The 19264-nt window shown below is 48.0% G+C and overlaps 1 protein-coding gene across 1 annotated transcript in view; it reads left to right on the top strand.

The window, feature by feature from the left end:
• The window catches only part of LOC126534773 (uncharacterized), a 29477-nt gene extending 18799 nt beyond the window's left edge, over positions 1-10678 (top strand). Inside the window, exon 5 of the mRNA XM_050182014.2 lies at positions 9656-10678. Coding sequence (XP_050037971.2) covers positions 9656-9900 — 245 coding nt within the window. The 3' untranslated portion in view covers positions 9901-10678. The remainder of the gene's footprint in view (positions 1-9655) is intronic.
• The last annotated feature ends 8586 nt before the right edge of the window (positions 10679-19264 follow it).

Raw genomic sequence — 19264 nt, 5'->3', positions numbered from 1 at the left:
TATCCAGCAATAACAGGAGTGCAGAGGGACGTCGTCTGCCAGCATTCTTTACTGTACCTCTCAAGTACTGGGCTGTCTGTCCAGCCTTTGGCTCCGGAGCTTCAGCAGGTCATACGGACTCAATTTGCCGAGGTCTTGCCACCTATTCCCAACAACCTGCCATCACTGCGCCGCTTTCTTACGCTACGGTCATGGGTTGGCCGGCGCCACAGTCATTTCCCTGTGCTCAACCTGCATTGGCAATCCATTCTTTCCTGTCGGCCATGAACATGGTCCCTTTCACCGCCGCCAAAATGGCTGCTGGTCGCCTGACCAAAGGTCGATCTGCTTCGCTTGTGGCATCTCTGCACATATTACCCGCCACTGTTGTTCATGCCCTCCGTCTACCTGTGACAAGATGGGCCTGCTTGTGTTCCCACACGGCATCCAGCTGTAATACTTTCTCATCCATCACCAACCGTAGTTCGCCGTCTCCGCGACGGCGCTCGCTGCCACTCATGCGTCACAGGCTTCCCAGAGAAAATGGAAGCTGATTGCTGCAGTTACGAAGGCAAGAACTGCAGACGAGTCGAACTGTCCGATGCCTCCATATTTTTGGCCCACACAATGTTGTCGACGTCAATGTTGGAGGAATCACCGCTAGCACTTGTTGACGCAGGGGCCGCCATTTCTGTAATCTGTAAAAAAGGTATGTTACCAGATAAAAAAAAGTTACTTTGCCATTTTCAGGACTAGCATGCGGCACTGCCAGCTGGCAGTACATTTCGCCTTCAGCTATGTGCAGGGCGCGTCTTGTCATCCAAGATGTACTTTAGTGATCGAGTGTTTAGTGTTACCCTCATGCTTCCACGACATTATCTTCAGGTTGAACTTCCTCTGGCGTCATTGTGCCATCGTAGACTGCTCGTTGGGAAGTGGTGCTTACACCGCTGTGTGGATCTCTTTCAGTGAACTCACTTCCCAACGTACACAAATTTGTTACTGCGGCCACTCATGTAACTCCAAAAACATGGACGCTTGTGGCGCTGGACAAACAGGACGGTTCTGTCCTGTTTGTGCCGTCGTGCTTTCCCGCCACCACGCCAGGCGACTATCATTCGCCGTACTCGCCGTTAAATCTGGCTCCGCAACGCGGTTTGTTTCCAACGCGCACACGTCCCCTCTAATTAATGGAGAATGTTCGGGTCATGTCCAAATAATTGACTTTCTACGCTCCCTGGATTTTTCTGATGACAATTCCTGCCCTAACTGAATGTCATGACCTCATCCTTTCATAATTATGCAGCTCCAGACTGTTTCCGACGTTACCAACCCACCGCAGTGAAGTTCTGGAGCTTCTTTAGAGCTCCAGCTCTTTCTATTGCGCCCAGCAGTCTTTGAGTCGCACGACGATGGTCACGCACCACATAGACGCAAATTCTCCCGCGCCTATACGCTAATTACCATATGGACTTTCGGCGGCAGAACTGCGCATTATCAACGGACAGATCGACATCATAGGCGCCGACTACGGGGGAGGCTCCGGGGCCCGAGCCCCCTCTGGACTCTTTTCCGGGGGGAGGGGCAGAGCTCCCCCCCCCCCTGGGCGATGCTGAAGCCCTCTCCCCCTCCCCTGCACACACAAAAACACACACACACACCTAAAGTGCCATTACCAGAGCTTTGTCACCGACATCATTCGAGATTTCTTTTGAATTTCCTCGACCTTTTCACTTCAAATTTTACTGCGGCTAATGGCTAACTGCATCATTGTTAACGCGGACGTGCACGGCATTTAATTCATACTTTCGCTTTATTTCTGCAAATTCTGACAATAGGAGGACACGGGTGTTAGAAGCACTAGCGGCGGCTGCCGCATCCGTATTTTTTCTCTTCAACATTGTTTTAAATTTCCACTCTAAACACCATGCACATAGACAATATATTTAGATCTACACACAAGACAAAGTTTATTATATTTTTGAAAGAGATGGAGGTAGCATACTAAAAATTATATACGAAGGTATGGGTAGCCTACGCCTAGAGAATGAATATGTTGCTATATGTTCACCACGCTTCGAATTGCTTTGCGTTCTTTTTTGACCACGAAAAAAATGAATAGGCTTTGTTACCTCCTCGGCAGAGTCTTATAAATGACGTGTGAAATGCACATGAATGTCGTCTGTGTCAGTATTGCTTCTCTCAGTAAACAATGCTAACGACTCATGAAAAAAAAACATTTCTAATAATTTACTACATTTGTTAGGGATGGAAACATCGTCACTTGCATGCAAAGGTCATAACTATATAGAGGGTGTCTTAATAAACTATACTGCACAAAGATTTAAACAGAAAAGCAATGCGTTACTTGAAGAAAACCTAGCGCATATTGTTTCCAATACAGTGGAGTAGCTGCCAGTAATATTGTCATTACTGAGATTTAATGAAGTAATTGTAATTAATTACCTAACTCGAGACGTACTATCCTAATTATCAAAGTGTCAAGGAGGTATTTCTAAGCACAGCCAAGGTACACCTAACTGCAGCATCTTCAGCGACGTACTAATTGCGCACTAATTTTTTCCGACTGATAAATAAACCCCACGAAAAACGAGAAATACCACGTGACTGCGCTCCCACCCGCATCATAAAGCATCGCCCTCGAACAGGCTCCCTCCGAGTTATCCAGAACAAAATAAAGGAAATAAAGAAAAACATCGTGATCAACTTAGTTAATTATCTGCCTTGGACAGGCCGAAATAACACGTCGCGTTTGGCGTTAGTTGGAAACAAGTTGTGATTGCTGTTGTCTTAGCGTAGATTAAGTAGACGGCTGTTTTTCTTTTTTTTTTTTGTCTGCCACAAGGCCTATCACCACAAAAGCGAATTGACAATGTCAGTGCAAAGGTTTAAAGCTGCGTTTTGTTTCCTCCTAGTCACCATGCCTTTTTCTAATGAGCCGAACGTAGGCTTGATCCTTGCCTTGGGAGCTGCAAATGGCAACTTGAGGAATGCCTCAAATATACATATCAGTCATGGAAGTGCGGCGGTAGACCAAACGCATCGACTATCATCAGAGATTACGAAAACCTCAGACAAACCGCCAGCTCCAAGAAACAGCGATGGTGGACTCCATCTTTGAGTCCTAGCCTACGCACGGATGTTCTAGCATTTATGGCCTCAAACCCTCATGCTAGCCTGCCGGACCTCGCCCCACAGGTACCGATTTCCAAGTCATCAGTTTGGAGGATGCTAAACGACGGCTTTTCACTTCTACCACCTTAACCAGCACCAACGCTTGGAAGATAGGGACCTGCAGAATCGTCTAGGTTTCTTGAATTGGGTCTCACATAAGCCGGTGCGTCTGCAGACTTTTTCGGCATTATCATGTGCACAGATGAAGCCAATTTTCCCAGAAACGCCTAGGTCAATTTGCATAATGCACACCGTTGGAGAGACTCCAACCCACACTGGGTAAAGCACAATCGGTACCAGTACCAGTGGTCGCTCAATGTGTGGTTCGGAATATACGCCGGTGCGATATTCGGTCCCATCTTAGATCACACACTGACTGCGGAGAGCGCTACCTGAAGGAGTGGTGGATGAGCTTCTCAGCGAAGACCCGCTGTCACGTCTTCCACTTCTGTGGTATAAGCTAAGATAGAGCACCAGCGCACAGCAGCAGCCTAATAGGAAACTAGTTGAATGCGACTTTTCATGCGCGATAGATTGGAAGGCACGGGCCTGTAAATTGGTTCGCTAGGTCACCTGACCTCTCTCCACTCCATTTCTTTCTTTGGGATTATGTGAAAAATCGTGCTTAGATGATCGAGACGGACGTCATATTAGTTCAAGGCGAGGATAACGGATGTCCGCCGTAGAATTTGAGCGTCGGTCATCAAGAAAGCCACTGAAGATGTGATAAAGCGGACTCAGTACTGCGTAGCTGCGGAAGGAGGCCTATTCGAACACGTCCTCAAGGCAGCAGCCGGTGTTCAACGGGACTTTTTAGTTCATAGATAATAAGGGCACACTGAAATCTTATGTTTCTTTATCTTTTCTTTTTTTGTGTGTGCTGGCATCCCGATTGCCAATTCGGCTCATTTAGAAGTGGTATATTTTCTTTCTTGAACGAATCGATCTTGCCTTTTCACTACACATGGGTCACTTTTCGGTCTGTTTGTATCGTTTTATTTTTTCCCACAAGCCTGTTTTGGCAGAATGTATGCAATTTCATGAATTTGTCTTTGGTCCGAAGCAAGTTTCTGGCGCGAAATATAGCTGCGCGCAAACTGTCGATGGGGTGCTAGCGGAGCCGGGATTTCGAAACGTTTCATGCTTATTCCATTGCATCTCGCGTTTCGTGCTTGGTCAGAGCGGCGCTTCGGCCACATTATCAAGAGGCTTTTGTTATCAATGTGCTTAGTCGGCCTTGAGAGACGGATAATAGGTTTGCCATAGAAATAAGAGGAAGGAATAGCTGCGAAACACCAAACCTGCTGTTAATTGCTCAAGTAAAACTCTTGCTTGGGCTAGTTGGTTCATGCTTGAACTAATTTGTGTTCTTCTTCCTGAGTCCTGGTCTTCTGCGCCTTGCCTTTACTAGTTACTGCTGTTAATGTTTCTTCCCTACCATATTCAAGGTGATGCGCTGTCTCTTCGGATTCGCGACGGGCAATGCAGTTGCTTTAAATCAGCTTATTTGAGGGCGCTGCTTTATAATACCGGATGAGCCACGTGATATTTTTCATATTTCATGAGGTTTCTTTACCAGTCGGAAAAAATTAGTATGCAATTAGTGGATGGCTCAAAACACCGCCTTCAGATGTAATTTCGGGTGCCTACAAATGCCTCATTGACACTTTGAAAATTAGGACAGCACCTCTCCAGTTAGATAATTCAATTCAATTACCGAATTAAATTTTAGTAACGAAATAATTAGTGGCGGCTACTCCACTGTACTGGAAACAATAGGCCCTAGGTTTTCTTAGAGTAACGCAAATACTCCTTTTAAAGTCTTAGTGCATGATAGTTGGGGAGCGCTATAATTCACTCAGGAGCCGAAATGAGGCCCAGCCGGATTAACTAGAAATCAGAATCAACAGCAGTCATGGGCAGCAGCACTTATACTCGGACTCACAGAAAAAAAAAACGAGAGTAAGAGAGAGAAAGAGAGAGACTGCAGTTTCGCCGGAAAGGCGAAGCAGTATTCGTAATAGCCAAGTATGCGACAAATAAAGGAATGTATATATATATATATATATATATATATATATATATATATATATATATATATGTTTATCTTTATCGGGTCACCACGTTTCACCACCTAACAAATGTTATCGCACAGCACAGGACGCGCCTGCATGTATAGGAATTTCCTGGAACGTTGTCGATGGTTCCATCCGCTGTCTGTCCCATAAACTTGTGTAATCTGATTGCATGTTTGCGCGACGCGAATAGCGTAGAACATTGTGGAAGACACGCGGGTCCCAGCGATTACTCTGGACCATTCGACGACTGATGTATAAAAGCCGACGCGCTTGTCCCGCTCATCAGATTTTGACGATCGCCGACTATGTTCGCCGTTGTCCCCGTTCTTTCAATGTAGCCTGCTTTTGTGGGCACAGGTTCGCCCAATAAAACGCTAGTTTCGTTAATAAGTTTTGCTGCCTTCTTCACCGTCACAACCACGTGACATCTGGTGGAGGTGCTTTACGTTCATGTACCGGACGCACCCGACAAGCCATGATCCAAGCCCGAACCGCAAAGAAAACACCAACGTCGTCCCGGAACATCGAGCAAGCCGCCGGCTACAGCAGCTGCCCCAGGAACACAGACTTCAACCAGAGACGACCAAGAAGATCGTGGCCAAGATAGCTCCAATGGCAGCCGCAGTGTCCCCAATCGTTCTGCAGCAGCCTAGGGAGCCACCAACGTTCTGCGGTTCCACATTCGAGGACCCGGAAAGCTGGCTGGAGGCGCATGAGAGAGTCACTACGTTTAACAGCTGGAACAGCGACGACAAGCTGCGACATGTCTAGTTCGCATTCGAAGACGCCGCCAGGACGTGGTTTGAGAATCCAGAAACCGCCCTAACGACGTGGGACCTGTTTCGAAGCGGCTTCCTGCAAACATTCGCAAGCGTCGTGCGTAAAGAGCGCGCCCAAGCGCTACTACCCGAGTACAGCTTCCCAATGAGACCATAGCGATCTTCACGGAGGAGATGGCCCGTCTTTCCGGCACGCCGACCCGGAAATGTTGGAGAAGAAAAAAGGCCGCCTCCTTATGCGGGCGTCAAGCAAGAAGTCTTCGTCGGACTGATTCGCAACGCGCCCAAAACCGTCGCTCAGTTTTGTACAGAGACATCGACAATCCAGAAAACTCTGGAAATGGCCACTCGGCAGTATTCGCGAGAAGTGCTCACGCAGCAGTGCGCCATCCAAGGGCTGGGTTCCAACGACCTTCAAGAGACCATTAGGGCCATTGTGCGCGAAGACCTGCGCGAGGTCTTGCTCTCCGACGCAGCCTCAAATGGCATCGATCGCTGACATCGTGAAAGAAGAGGCTCAGCGATCGCTTGGAGTTCCTGAGGTGCAACCACAATTACCGCAACCCTAGCCGGAAGCGATGACCTACGCCGCCGTCGCACGCCGTCAAAGTCCCCCTCAGCGGCCGAGCCAGGGCCCTCTAACGCCGCAATTCCGTTGTCCACCGCCGCCGCCGCCAGCACGCCCACACGTCGCCCAGCGCAGCTACGCGAGGAAGACAGACATTTGGCGAGCCCCCGACCACTGCCCACTCTGCTATCGCTGCAGGGAAGCCGGACATGTTTGCCGCCGATGCCCATACCACGAAATGGGACTACGAGGGTTCGCCGTCAACAGTCCGCCCCCGCAGCAATATGAACGCCCTCGCGATATCGCTGACTACCTCGCCACTACTCAGTGGAGCTCTCAGTTCGCCTTCACCAGGCCGCTACCTGTCGCCGCAGTGCCGACCATACATTGGCTCAGCCCGGGGCCGGTCAGCGAGCCCAGATCCGGAAAACTAAAAGCAGCAACCGATGGAGGTGCGGTTGCTGTTCGTCAAACTGACGAAGATCCTCCGCCGCCGACGAGGACACCGAAAAAACTATCTCGACGACATAACAACGACACGCCGCCGTCCCGAGGAAGTCTGGAAGCAAAGAATACGCCAACGAAAGACAACCTGACGACGCCATGTAGCAGCCACAGGTCAGCGCGACGCAGACGTGATCCGACGCCAAGACCTAGCTGCAACGCAAGACAAAGAACCACCGACCTTGACCTGCTTATCGACGGCCACGCAGTCACCGCCTTAGTAGACACAGGATACGATTACTCAGTCATGAGTATACCCATCGCCGCCCAGTTGAAGAAAGTTAGGACTGCATGGGAAGGCCCGTCAATTGGGACCGCTGGAGGACACCTCATCACGTCGACTGGAATCCGCACGGCAAGAATTACCGTTCATGACCGGACTTACCCTGACACCTTCGTTATCCTCAAGAAGTGTTCACGAGACGTCATTCTCGGCATGTACTTCCTGAACCAACACGGCGCAATAATCGACCTGTAGTCGAAGTCGATAACGCTGTCGGAAGATCGAGCGATACCACCGGAGGGCTCTCGTAGTCGCCATGCATTGAGCGTGCTAGAAAGTCAAGTCAGCATCCCTCCTCGTTTCAGCATTGTCATTTCCGTCGGCAACAAAACACCGATTGACATAGAAGGCGCCATTGAGGGTGACCAACATTTGCTGCTCGACCGTGAAATCTGCGTCGCAAGAGGGATCGCTCGACGGCACGGAGAAAAACAAAAGTGTTGCTGACAAACTTCAGCCAGGAGTTCAAGCACATCACCAAGGGCACGACGATCGCGTACATCGAGGAAATTCTGGAAAGCAGCAATGCGTTTGTCCTCTCGGATTCTGCCGCATTTACTCCTACGACCATAGCTCCCGAACCAGACTTCGACATAAACCCAAGTCTCCCCATGAGTAAGCAGCAACAGCTCAGAAGTCTGCTCCGACGATACAAAGACTGCTTTTCGACGTCATCGAGGATTCGACAAACACCAGTCGCAAAGCATCGCATAACCACCGAAGAGGGTTCTCGACCACTCCACCAAAGCCCTTACCGAGTTTCGACGCGAGAACGTGAAGCTATAAGTGAACAAGACGACGAAATGCTGCGCGACGACATCACCCAGCCGTCGAAAAGCCGGCGGGCTAGTCAGATTCGCAAACTCACAAAGGTGACAAACTACTACTGCGACGCAGCGATGATCAATACGTGGAACTGCGGACGTGACGGTATGCTTTAATTTGTCACTGTAAGTCACATTCCCGCGAACAGCGACTTATGATCGTGCTAGAGCGATATGTGACAGCGCGTGGATATGCCTCGTGCTTGCAAAATTTGAGGCGTGCGTTATCTGGGACACATGGTTACGCTATACTGAAGCAATCTTGGCAAAGCCGAGGAGCTGGTCATCGTCAAACTTGCCTAATAGCAGCCTCTAAAGAGCGCCTCGGCAGAGGAACCGTACGCCGGACGGTTAGCGGCTATGGCGTAAGGCTCAGCGCGTCGCCTGCGAGATTTTTCAGCGCACCGCGAATAGTTTCACACAATTACTAGAGGGAACTGTGGCGCCAGAACTATGGAATTGGAGCTGCAAGCGGGACGGTGCAGCCAGCGTGGTAATGAGGGGTACAGTACATGGATTTGCCTAAACTTCGACCTTCTGCCTTTAAGCGGCTTTGTGACATTGGAACGGGATACATTTAAATTTTAAGAAAGCATTGCGCAATAAATAATGAAACAAAGATTGCTAAAACTAAACAGAATCACCATTTTAGAACCATTACTCCACGGAGTGTAGCCAGTGCAAATAGCAGAGGTTATGCTGAATTTTAGTGTCTTATTAGCTTCTACAGAAAGATAAGGTTAGATTCCTTTCAAATTTTAGCCAATGAAGAAAGATAAAGGGTGATGTACGAAGCCACAAAAACGTCTTAATCCAGAAGTATGAAGATTAGACAAATCCGTGTACTAATCACCCCCATGGTGGCTCAACGATTGCAGCTCCAGTGTTCCCTCTACTAGTAATTGTAGGAAACTCTATGAATCTTGAAGGTCATGCCGAGGGGCAGCGCAACGCGCCAGGTCAATGCATAACTTCGGGCGAGCGATATCGGCGGTGTTTTTTTTTTATGCTTTAATGTTAGCCCTGTCAAAGTGGAAAAAAGTTTGTGTGTAAAGTGCACGAGATGGGTATAGCGTATATTGCGGCGCTCCTCGAACGAAGACGTGGGTCGAGTGGTAAACGCGGTTTAAGTCGTGGATCCGGGACGTCAAAACGGTGCGACGTACTGCGAACGCATTTTTCTCGCATTTACCGCCAATCACCACTGACTTGCTTTCTTTTTCTTTTTTGCTTAGTTTCGGTATAAAGTTTTGCGAGCGTTCTTTTTGTTGTTGTTGTTTTCCAAGAGTAAAACGTCGTACCCTTTATATCTACCATACCTTGGACCTTTCTGCAGTCTAACCATTCGAGCACAGAGGTGCCCAGCATAGATCTGCAATGCACTTTTGCTAGAGCCGGTAAATGAATATATGTATACGCAACCCAACGCACTGCTTGCTCCGCAGGCGAGGGCGAAGAAGCATCGCTTCCGGACCTGGCGCACATGTCGCCGCTGCAGCTGTTCTTCGTGTCCGGCTGCTACATATTCTGCAAGCGAGGCACGGGGCACATCCCTTGCAACGCCCCGCTTCGATGGAGCGCCGACTTCCGCAAGGCGTTTCAGTGCCCGCCGGACAGTCCCATGCTGGCCAACGAGACCTGCCCCGTGTTCAGCTCCTCGGGAAGCCGACCCGACGCGCGTTCTACGTAGCGCGCGTGAAGCTGTTCTGTGCGGACATCTGCGCAGGCGCTGTCGGACACCTCAGCTGTGCGACTGTGCTGTTAATCGATTCGCCTCGGCTTACTATATATCTCGTGTGCCAACTAGCGACTACGCAAGCTTGCGCTATAACTTCGCTATAGTGCTGCGAACTTTCCATTGTCCGATGTTCTTGTTTTATTGTTATCTGTGTGCCCTCCCCCCTCCCCCATTCTGTGACACTTGAACTCTAGTCCCCGTTTGTTTACCTTAGCAGTTTCCTTTATTTCCTTTCAATTTTGTCCCTGTCCTTTTCTCACGCTGTGAGTATTGACTGTGGTACGGAAGGCACCGGATGAACATGAAGGAGCTTCTTTTTTTAACACTTTGGTGCCATCTTGAGTCTGCACCGTTTATTTTCCCTGAATGTTTGATTGAATTTCATTTGTACAATTTGGTTTTGTCGTCTGATGAGACTATCCGTCTTCCAAACTGCAAATTATAAATCGATAATAACGACTACTTCTCATTTCTTAGCTGTTGTTCGTTACGTTCACCTTTTCTCCCTGTTAACATGCCAGCCCATGAGACATCTTAGAGCTGAGTTCTGGGGTCCTGTGTTTGTCAAATCTGTTAGCAGACAAGGCATAGATGCTGCCTGATTAATTTGTTGGTTGGTTGATTGACTGATTGATTGTTTAATCATGTGTTCAATCATGCTCAACGGTTTGTTTGTCTTCTTTCTGTTGTGTTGTCATCACCGCTTTGAAGCATATCATTTATTGTTTTACTTTGGGCTTATAGTAATTAACTTCGCGGAAAAAGCAATGTTTTCTAAATTTATGTTTTCTTTACTGCGATAGCCAGGCGTGTCCTGTTGTGTCACAACGGTGCATTTACGTTGTTCACCTTTTCAGGCTCCTTAGCTTATTTGAAAGCCTTACTGATACTTGCTACTCGTATGTACAATTGCTTCTTTCTTCGAGCCACATCCGTCCGAGGTCACTTATAACCGTGCGCTCTTAGGAGAGATTCTGGAAGCAAACATATGGCGCCGGGAATGCAGTACTTCAATTACCCCCTAATTAAAACAAAACAGCTCTTGTCGACTACTCGAATAGAAGACGCTTTATTAATAATTTGCATAATGAAACGTTTTCACATGTGGAAACATCCGGGAAGTGATCATTTAGTCGTAAGGGCAGGTATTAGGAATAAAAACTAAAAAGAATATACGCGTTCGATCCAAGCGGTAGCATTTCCTTTGCATGGAAAAAAAAGTTATCCCACGCACTCAAGACGCTATGTTGCCGCTCAAACATCAAGTGCTAAACGACCGTTCCCGTAACATGAATGCCATCCTCGGACTCGAGCTCACTCAAGCCTTTCAAAACATTTCCCATGCAGCTATCCTTGACCAGGTCTCCCACCTCCACCTGGGAGAGCGAGCCTACAATTACATTCCTGTCTTTCTCTGCAATCGCACGGCCAACCTCTCGGCCGGGTATTTACGATCAGACCAGCTTCGCCTTGGCAGCAAAGGCACCCCGCAAGGTTCAGTTATCTCTCCCACGCTCTTTAACTTAATCATGATTGGTCTTGCCCAGCAACTACAACGAGTCGACAATATCAACCATACCATCTATGCCGACGACATCACCATCTGGGCGTACCGAGGCATTGATGGTCAAGTGGAGTCAGCCCTCCAAACGGCGATTGACACGGTTGAAGCCTATCCCCAAGGAACCGGACTGCGCTGTTCGCTGGCTAAATCGGAGCTTCTTCTCTACAAGCCCATTTAGTGGGGTCGCCCTCCCAAACACCAATCTGATCACCGACCCTGTGACGCCATCACCCTACGTCTTCAAGATGGCAGTCCTATCCCACACGTCCCTAGTATCCGGGTTCTCGGTCTCACCATCTCTACCAACAGCTCCAACGCCTTGGCTCTCAACAAGATCTGTGCCCAATCTCAAAACACCCTACGACTTCTTAAACGTATATCTAACCGACGAGGGGGACTCAAAGAAGAAAGCCTTCTCCGCCTCATGCAGTCCTTTGTCATATCTCACATTACCTACGTTGCTGCGTACCTCAACTGGTACCGGGCTGAGCAAAACAAGCTCGACATCCTTATACGAGCGGTCTACAAGCAAGCACTTGGCCTCCCGCATTACACCAGCACTGAACTCTTCAACCAACTGGGAGTTCACGACACCCTTGCCGAATTTATTGAAGCCCAACAACGCTCTCAGCTTGAACGGCTCACCCTTACTGAAACGGGACGCTTTATACTATCCACGCTTGGCTTAGCTTACCATCAGCAACAGGGCCCCAAACAATCGATCCCGACTGACATCCGTAGTTGGATCTACACAGACCCCGTCCCTAGAAGCATGCACCCTGAAGCGCCAAGCTCGGACCAGAGCTATCATAAAAGCCCTTGGTCACGTACCTGGCGTCAACTTTGTTGATGCAGCCCAATATTCCCATGGCACACGATTTGTGGCTGTCGCTACACGCAACGAAGTCCTACACCACGCCTCCAGCGTCACTACCTCCCCTGCCGAGACGGCTGAAGAAGTGGCCATCGCCCTGGCCACTCTAGATCCCACCTGTCACACCATCGTGTGTGACTCTCGCTCAGCCGTCAGTAACTTCAGCAAAGACCGTATTTCTGCCCAAGCTCTTCGCATCCACTGCCAGGCACCACACTCTAAGGACAACATGATCTCCCTCACATGGATCCCGGCCCATGCGGGCCCTGTCCACTCACACCTCCCCAATCTCAACGAGGTTACCCACTCCACTGCGTGAGGCCTAGTCAACCGCGCCGCAGTCACTGGAGACGAGTTGGGCATCAGAGACGATCTCACCCCTGATAGCGATGTCGTTAAGGCCTTTTACCTCAGTTGCCGAAACTTCCCTCCACCTCACCCAAAGTTCAGCCGGGCGCAGGCTACCACCCTGCATCTCCTACAAACACGCACCCTTCACCCGCCCGCCTCCACCTTATATTCCCAGACGTTCACACTACTCCCACCTGCCGATGCTGTGGCATTCACCCAGCTACGCTTCCGCATATGCTGCGGGAGTGCCCATCACAGTACACACCTTAACGCCACGACCCGTCGAGGTTGCATGAGGATCTGCGGAGATCCGCCCCCGACGACCAAACCTGGGCGACCCAGCACGCCCGTGAGGCAGCGACGAGGCAAGCCCTCGACGTCGCCTCATGGCAGGCTTAGTTTCTACAATAAAAGTTACCCGCCGTGGTTGCTCAGTGGCTATGGTGTTGGGCTGCTGAGCACGAGGTCGCGGGATCGAATCCCGGCCACGGCAACCGCATTTCGATGGGTGCGAAATGCGTAAACACCCGTGTACTTAGATTTAGGTGCACGTTAAAGAACCCCAGGTGGTCGAAATTTCCGGAGTCCACCACTACGGCGTGCCTCATAAGAAGAACGTGGTTTTGGCACGTAAAACCCCATAATTTAATTTAATTACAATAAAAGTTTAATCCCCCCTCCACGCACATTTAGAATGAAGATTCAACGTACCGTGAAAACTCGATGCTATGCGAAGCATTCTGTACCTCTTTTGGGGATTGCGCGAAAATAGCTCACCTTGTCCTTAAAGGCCGATTCGCCTTACATTTCTGCTCTATGGATATTGCGGGGCCTTGGTCGGACGCTTCGGCTGCGACTGTGCTGCTCATCGATTCGCCATGGCTCCTTATCTCTTGGGCCAACGAGCGAAGGCGAACAGAAGTCCGCCGTCGCCTGGCCGCTGTCCCATAACTGTGACGACAAACGCAAAGCTACGACACGATGTCGACCACAGGACGGCGATCCACGGCCGCCACGTTCATGGCATGATGACGAAACCTACCATCAGGCAGTATATATATATATATATATATATATATATGTGTGTGTGTGTGTGTCTGTGTGTGTGTGTGTGTGTGTGTGTGTGTGTGTGTGCGTGTGTGTGTGTGTGTGTGTGTGTGTGTGTGTGTGTGTGTGGGTGTTACACTATGTGTCCCAGGATACCTTGCATAAATGGACGTCCGAGGACAACCGCCTGCCTGCCGCCCCTTCACCCGGGTCAGGTGCAAATACCATTCCTAACCCCCCCCCCCCCCCCCCCGACCTCCCCTTGAAAAAGATTCCTCGATATACTCCACTGGCGGGAGGCCGCTGCAAGAAAAGCCGTCATCCTATTCGTACTATAGGAGCGCGTCACACTCTATGCCAGTCTATAAAGGAGAGAGGATAGCCACGTGTGAGTTACCGAGAATGGAACCAGCTTGGTATTGTTCACTGTCCTCTTGAGCAACTCAGAGTGTAATTTACTCTGGGCTTAGATAATTAGCAATAATAAATTGGGCAGCTTTTGTAGTATTAGGTTAAACGCAATATTTTTAATGTAGAAGTGGTGGGGCCTATTGAAAAATGTCCAAATAACTTTTTTTTCCGAGATCACAGCTGCTAAGTTTGGAATTTTTCGGGGCTGTAGAGAGAGCGCGTGATTTAAGAAAATATCACGTGAATACGCACTCACACGCTGAGACATCAGTGCCCTCAAACATGCAACGAACGAATGATCGATGCCAGCTATAGGCCCGTCATTTCTTAAATTCCCTGCCTTTCCTTTTTCAGCTCTCAAGGTCACTGTACTCTCTCCACACGCTTGAGCAACCGGCCTTATGGTGGGTTTCAAAAGCACGAGAACATCGGCGCTCCACGATAAATGTGCCCAATTTTTTTAAATATATGACACTGACCTCTACTGACCTCTGCCAAGCGTGTACTGTCCAATCACATCAAAGAATACAGCGCACTGCGGCAGAGCCCACAGCGCCGACACCCGATAAATTGTTCGAAGAAGACCAGCAAGTAGTTGTAATGCTTCGGTCCCTGATATATATATACCCTTCATGTACTTTTCAGTAAGTTGCATACTCCGTCAGCGCGAAGTGCAGTGCAAGTACTGGATGCTCTTAATCTACTGCTTGCAACTCTCGAGTAAGCCCCATATCGCCCACAGCCTTCTATTCGAGCAACGACCACTGGCCCTTTGGTCGTCCCAGATGTGATCAACGCAGATCACCACCTTTGGAACTCTACTTTGGTGTCACGGTGCTTCACTGCACACAGTCATTACTTCCTTCCTCCTTTCTTCTTTCAATTCCCCCTTTCCCTCAACCGCAGTGTAGGGTAGCAAACCGGACGATCGTCTGGTTGACCTCGCTGCCGTTCCCCTCTTTGCTATCTCTCTCTCTCTCTTATACTGTCTATCCGACCGTCTGTACGTTCGCCCTTTTGTTACGGTTCTGCGCGGCAGCGAAATGATTCTTGCGAATAATTTTGGAACATGAAATCTTGCTATTTAAGTTAAACACACCGACACAGGCCTGTGCAGTGGACTGTGGAGAACATAGAATTTACAGTTCCGTGAACATCTGTTAACAATTTTCAAGATCAGTATTTACTAGGTGCGAGTGGGTGACCAATCGATGCGACCACAACGGACGAGAACTACGTCAGAAAACACCGAACAGTATAAGGTATCGCTTTTTTATGAAAATTGTTCTTGCTGGTAATAATTGCTGGTATCGTCGTCGTATCAATATGCGTCAGTTGATTACCGCACCCACGGAGATTTCATTCGCTTCAGTTAGCTACTTTGGTGAGACAAATACTTCTCAGAGGAAAGGTTTTCATCGAAGCCAGACGACCACGCTCCTACGTGCTAGAAACGTCCTCTCAAGTCCTCAAGCGCAGTCGTGGCCACTTGGTGCCGTTTGGCTCTCTTGCTTCACAACATTCACAAGGCGTCATCTCGGCATGTCACGCCAATTTGGATAAGGCTGACATGAGCCAGAGAGATCCGGCCGAGCCAGCCAACGAAATGTTAACTGATGAAACAAGCGAAAGCCAAAATGAGATGCCCTGAGAGGTCCAAGCGAGAAAAGCCGCCAGCAATGGTTTTTCGTGGCATCCAACGAGGACAAACAGAAATGTGAAGCCTGTGCAGAGATACGGTGAATACAGCCTGCTACGAAAACGGGGAGACGCAGTGCATGTCACCGGTAGGGTGATCCAGTCGGGACTCCAAATCAACAAACTGATCAAGATCAATTGACTTTCAGCCTAGAACTACCAGCGTGTCATGGCAGGATCCTAAGCAGCACACCTGTGTTGTTTCACGCGGGCCTGCAGCGAAGTATACTGGAAAGAAAGCAGCGCGTGTTTGGTGGTTCTGTAGAGATATACCTCTTTGCCTCCTTGCCTTCTAGCAGAATGCGCTTTCGAGCATTGCCTTGTTTGCTGACGAAAGCTAAGTTTGGGGTGGATAGCAGCATCGACGTGAATCCAAAATTCCGGTGGAACTTCGCGCATGCGTAGTCGATAGACAACGCTTTCTTACGTAAAAAATAAGCGTTCACAGCGATTAATTTTTATTAGATAACGCCCTCGGCAAATGTCTGCATAAAAATCGTTCTAGAATTGAGCGGCTTCGCGTATGTTCATCTTGCATATGTCGTAACAACGCGCTGTATTTCTTTCTGTCTTTTTTTTTACAGCGAAGCTCTCTGTGGCTAGGATCTGAAAAAAAAAAGTGGCCGAGGTGTTGACAAAAAACAAATCATCATGTGGGCCGATCCTGGGGATATTGCAGAAAGGGTCGAAGCTCAATGGCACGTACCTCTGTGGACTCGGGGACCTGTAACGCGCCCCTGAACTACCCCTGTCACACGGGGAACCCACGTGTCGAAATGTCGGTGCGCATGTATAAAGAAAAAAAATAAAATAATTAGAAAAAAAATAAAAATGAAAACGAAAATACAAAATACAAAGCAAGAAAGACGAAACAAAGAGCGAAGTTATGCTGTTGACAGCTGGACTTGACTTAGACAACATAAGACCAATTTCTCTTACTTCCAATGTCGTCAAAAAAATAGAAAGAGTTGTTCACGGCCGCATAACAAATTTTATGCAGGATGACACCCTTCTCAGTCCTTGCCAGATTGGATTTCGTCCCGGCCACTCCGTATGTTGCGCCCATGTAGACTTAGAGAGCCGCGTTAAACTTGCTCGCCGCAAACGAGAGTACGCAGCTTTGGTGACGCTAGATGTATCAAAAGCATACGACTCTGTAGAGCATTATATTCTATTCGATAAACTTCAGTCTACGAATTTCCCAAAATATATAACCGCTTGGATCTATGAATTTATAAGTTTTATTGTTACCAACATGGTATTTCGACGTCCAAACGCAAGCAGACAAGAGGAGTACCACAGGGTTCCGTTCTTTCCCCTATATTATTTAACATTTTGCTAAGCACAATTCCTTTGTGTCCGGAAGTACATGTTTATGTTTACGCGGACGATATCGCATTTTTTTACGTCCGCAAATAATATACATTCACTACATCAGTCGTTGCAGAATTACTTAGGAATGCTGGAGACATGGCTAGAGGGGTTATGCATGTCGTTAAATATTAGCAAAAGTGCGGTATTAGTATTCCCATCACTGCACAGGCGCATATATCTTTACAATACCGACAGGAAATCATTCCTCAAGTTGAGGAAGTCAAGTACCTTGGTGTCATTTACGATGGCAAACTCACCTGGCGCAGTCACATTGAACACATTAGAGCAAAGGCAGAACGAGCCGTAGCTAAGCTCCGCCGGCTCAGCCACCGTCGCTCTGGACTACTTAGGTATACCTTACTGATGATCTATAAAATGTATGTTCGGCCCATATTAGAATTCGGCTGCGTGATATTTTCCGGTGGCCCCGCCTACAAAATAAAACCTCTCGTACTTTTAGAAAGAGAAGCTCTACGGTGATGCCTTGGGCTACCTAGATTTGTTGCCAATGCTGTTTTATATCAGGAAGCTCATATACCCACCCTAGATTGCAGATTCCGCATACTTACGGTTCAGACATATTTAAAAATTTATGAATATTTAAAAAGACATACGCAATATGCTTTTGTAACCAAACCTGCTGAGTTTTTCCAAGTATCGTGGTCGAGATTCCACAGTCCTCAGATAGTATTCGTACAAGCACAGTTACAAAAATTGGATGTATCCATACGCCAAGTTTACCATTCAAATGATGCCTTTACAGACCTCAAAATTGAGCTCGAGGACATATTTCCTAATCATGCTAAACTATTACCAAGGCGGGATTTAATTAATGTCTTACACGGCCATCTACACCAGCTAACCACTGACAACGTAATAGCTACTGACGCTTCTGTTTGCAATGAGAAAGCAGGAGTGGGGATCTTCTCTGAATCTCTTCAATGGTCCTACTCCCTTCGCCTTCCCGACTTCACACCTATATTTCAGGCAGAATTATTAGTGATTATATTAGCATTACGAAAACTCCCTCAAAAAGACCCATTAGCTGTTATCGTGACCGACTCGCTATCTGTATGCACAGCACTAACTGCATCTTTAAATTCAGCAATTCAAAGAACGTTTCGTTCGATGGTGCCTCCGTACTTACGAAAAGTATGTTTGCTTTGGGTACCGCGACATCATGGGTTGCACTTGAATGAAATGGCTGATTCACTCGCACGAGCATCCCTGAATGGCCCTATCATATCTGTTTTTCCGACATCAGCTTATGTCACCGCGGCTAGGTACAGAAATTTCGCTATATCTCAAAATTCTGCAATGTCCATGCTAACACCGTGTTCTGAATTCCACCATCTTGGCTTCCCATAGAATAATAATTGGTGTCCTTCAAGGCAATTGGAAGTATCTTTTACAAAATTGAGATGTCGTATACCTCCTCTAAATGTTTACTTAAACAGGTCTGGTCTCGCTATGTCCCCTCTACGTTCTTTTTGCAGTGCACCTGAAACTATCGAACATTATTTTCTCTCATGCCGCCGCTTTCTAAGACAAAAAAAAAATATTAGAATGCTCATTTACCAAACTTGGCCTATCGCTAACCTCGACAAGCACTCTTTCTTTTGGGGCAACTTCACTGGGATCCAGCCACAGGGATGCTTTTCTTGCAGTTTACAATTTTATTAGAGAGACAAAAAGAGTTCATTGCTGAAATTTGTACAATTGTCCATAGTTTCTATTATTTCGTTTCTTTACGTTAAATTACTTTATCAAAATTCTTAACAATATTTTCATTGCAAGTCTAAATTACAGTTCTATCGTCCCACGCTCCACTATTCAAATCTAGTTTCTCTATACTTCTAACCTTACGGAAAACCGCCTGCTTCTTGGCCAATCCACCATAGTGGGTACGCGCCACTGTCTGGGACACAAGACAAGACAAGACAAAAACAATGCGCCGAAGCGATGAACGCTGTTGCGCAAACGCTAGTCTACGACGA

This window comes from Dermacentor andersoni, chromosome 7, assembly GCF_023375885.2.
Source record: "Dermacentor andersoni chromosome 7, qqDerAnde1_hic_scaffold, whole genome shotgun sequence".
NCBI classification, from domain to species: Eukaryota; Metazoa; Arthropoda; class Arachnida; order Ixodida; family Ixodidae; genus Dermacentor; species Dermacentor andersoni.
This window is presented reverse-complemented; position numbering and strand designations above follow the sequence as displayed.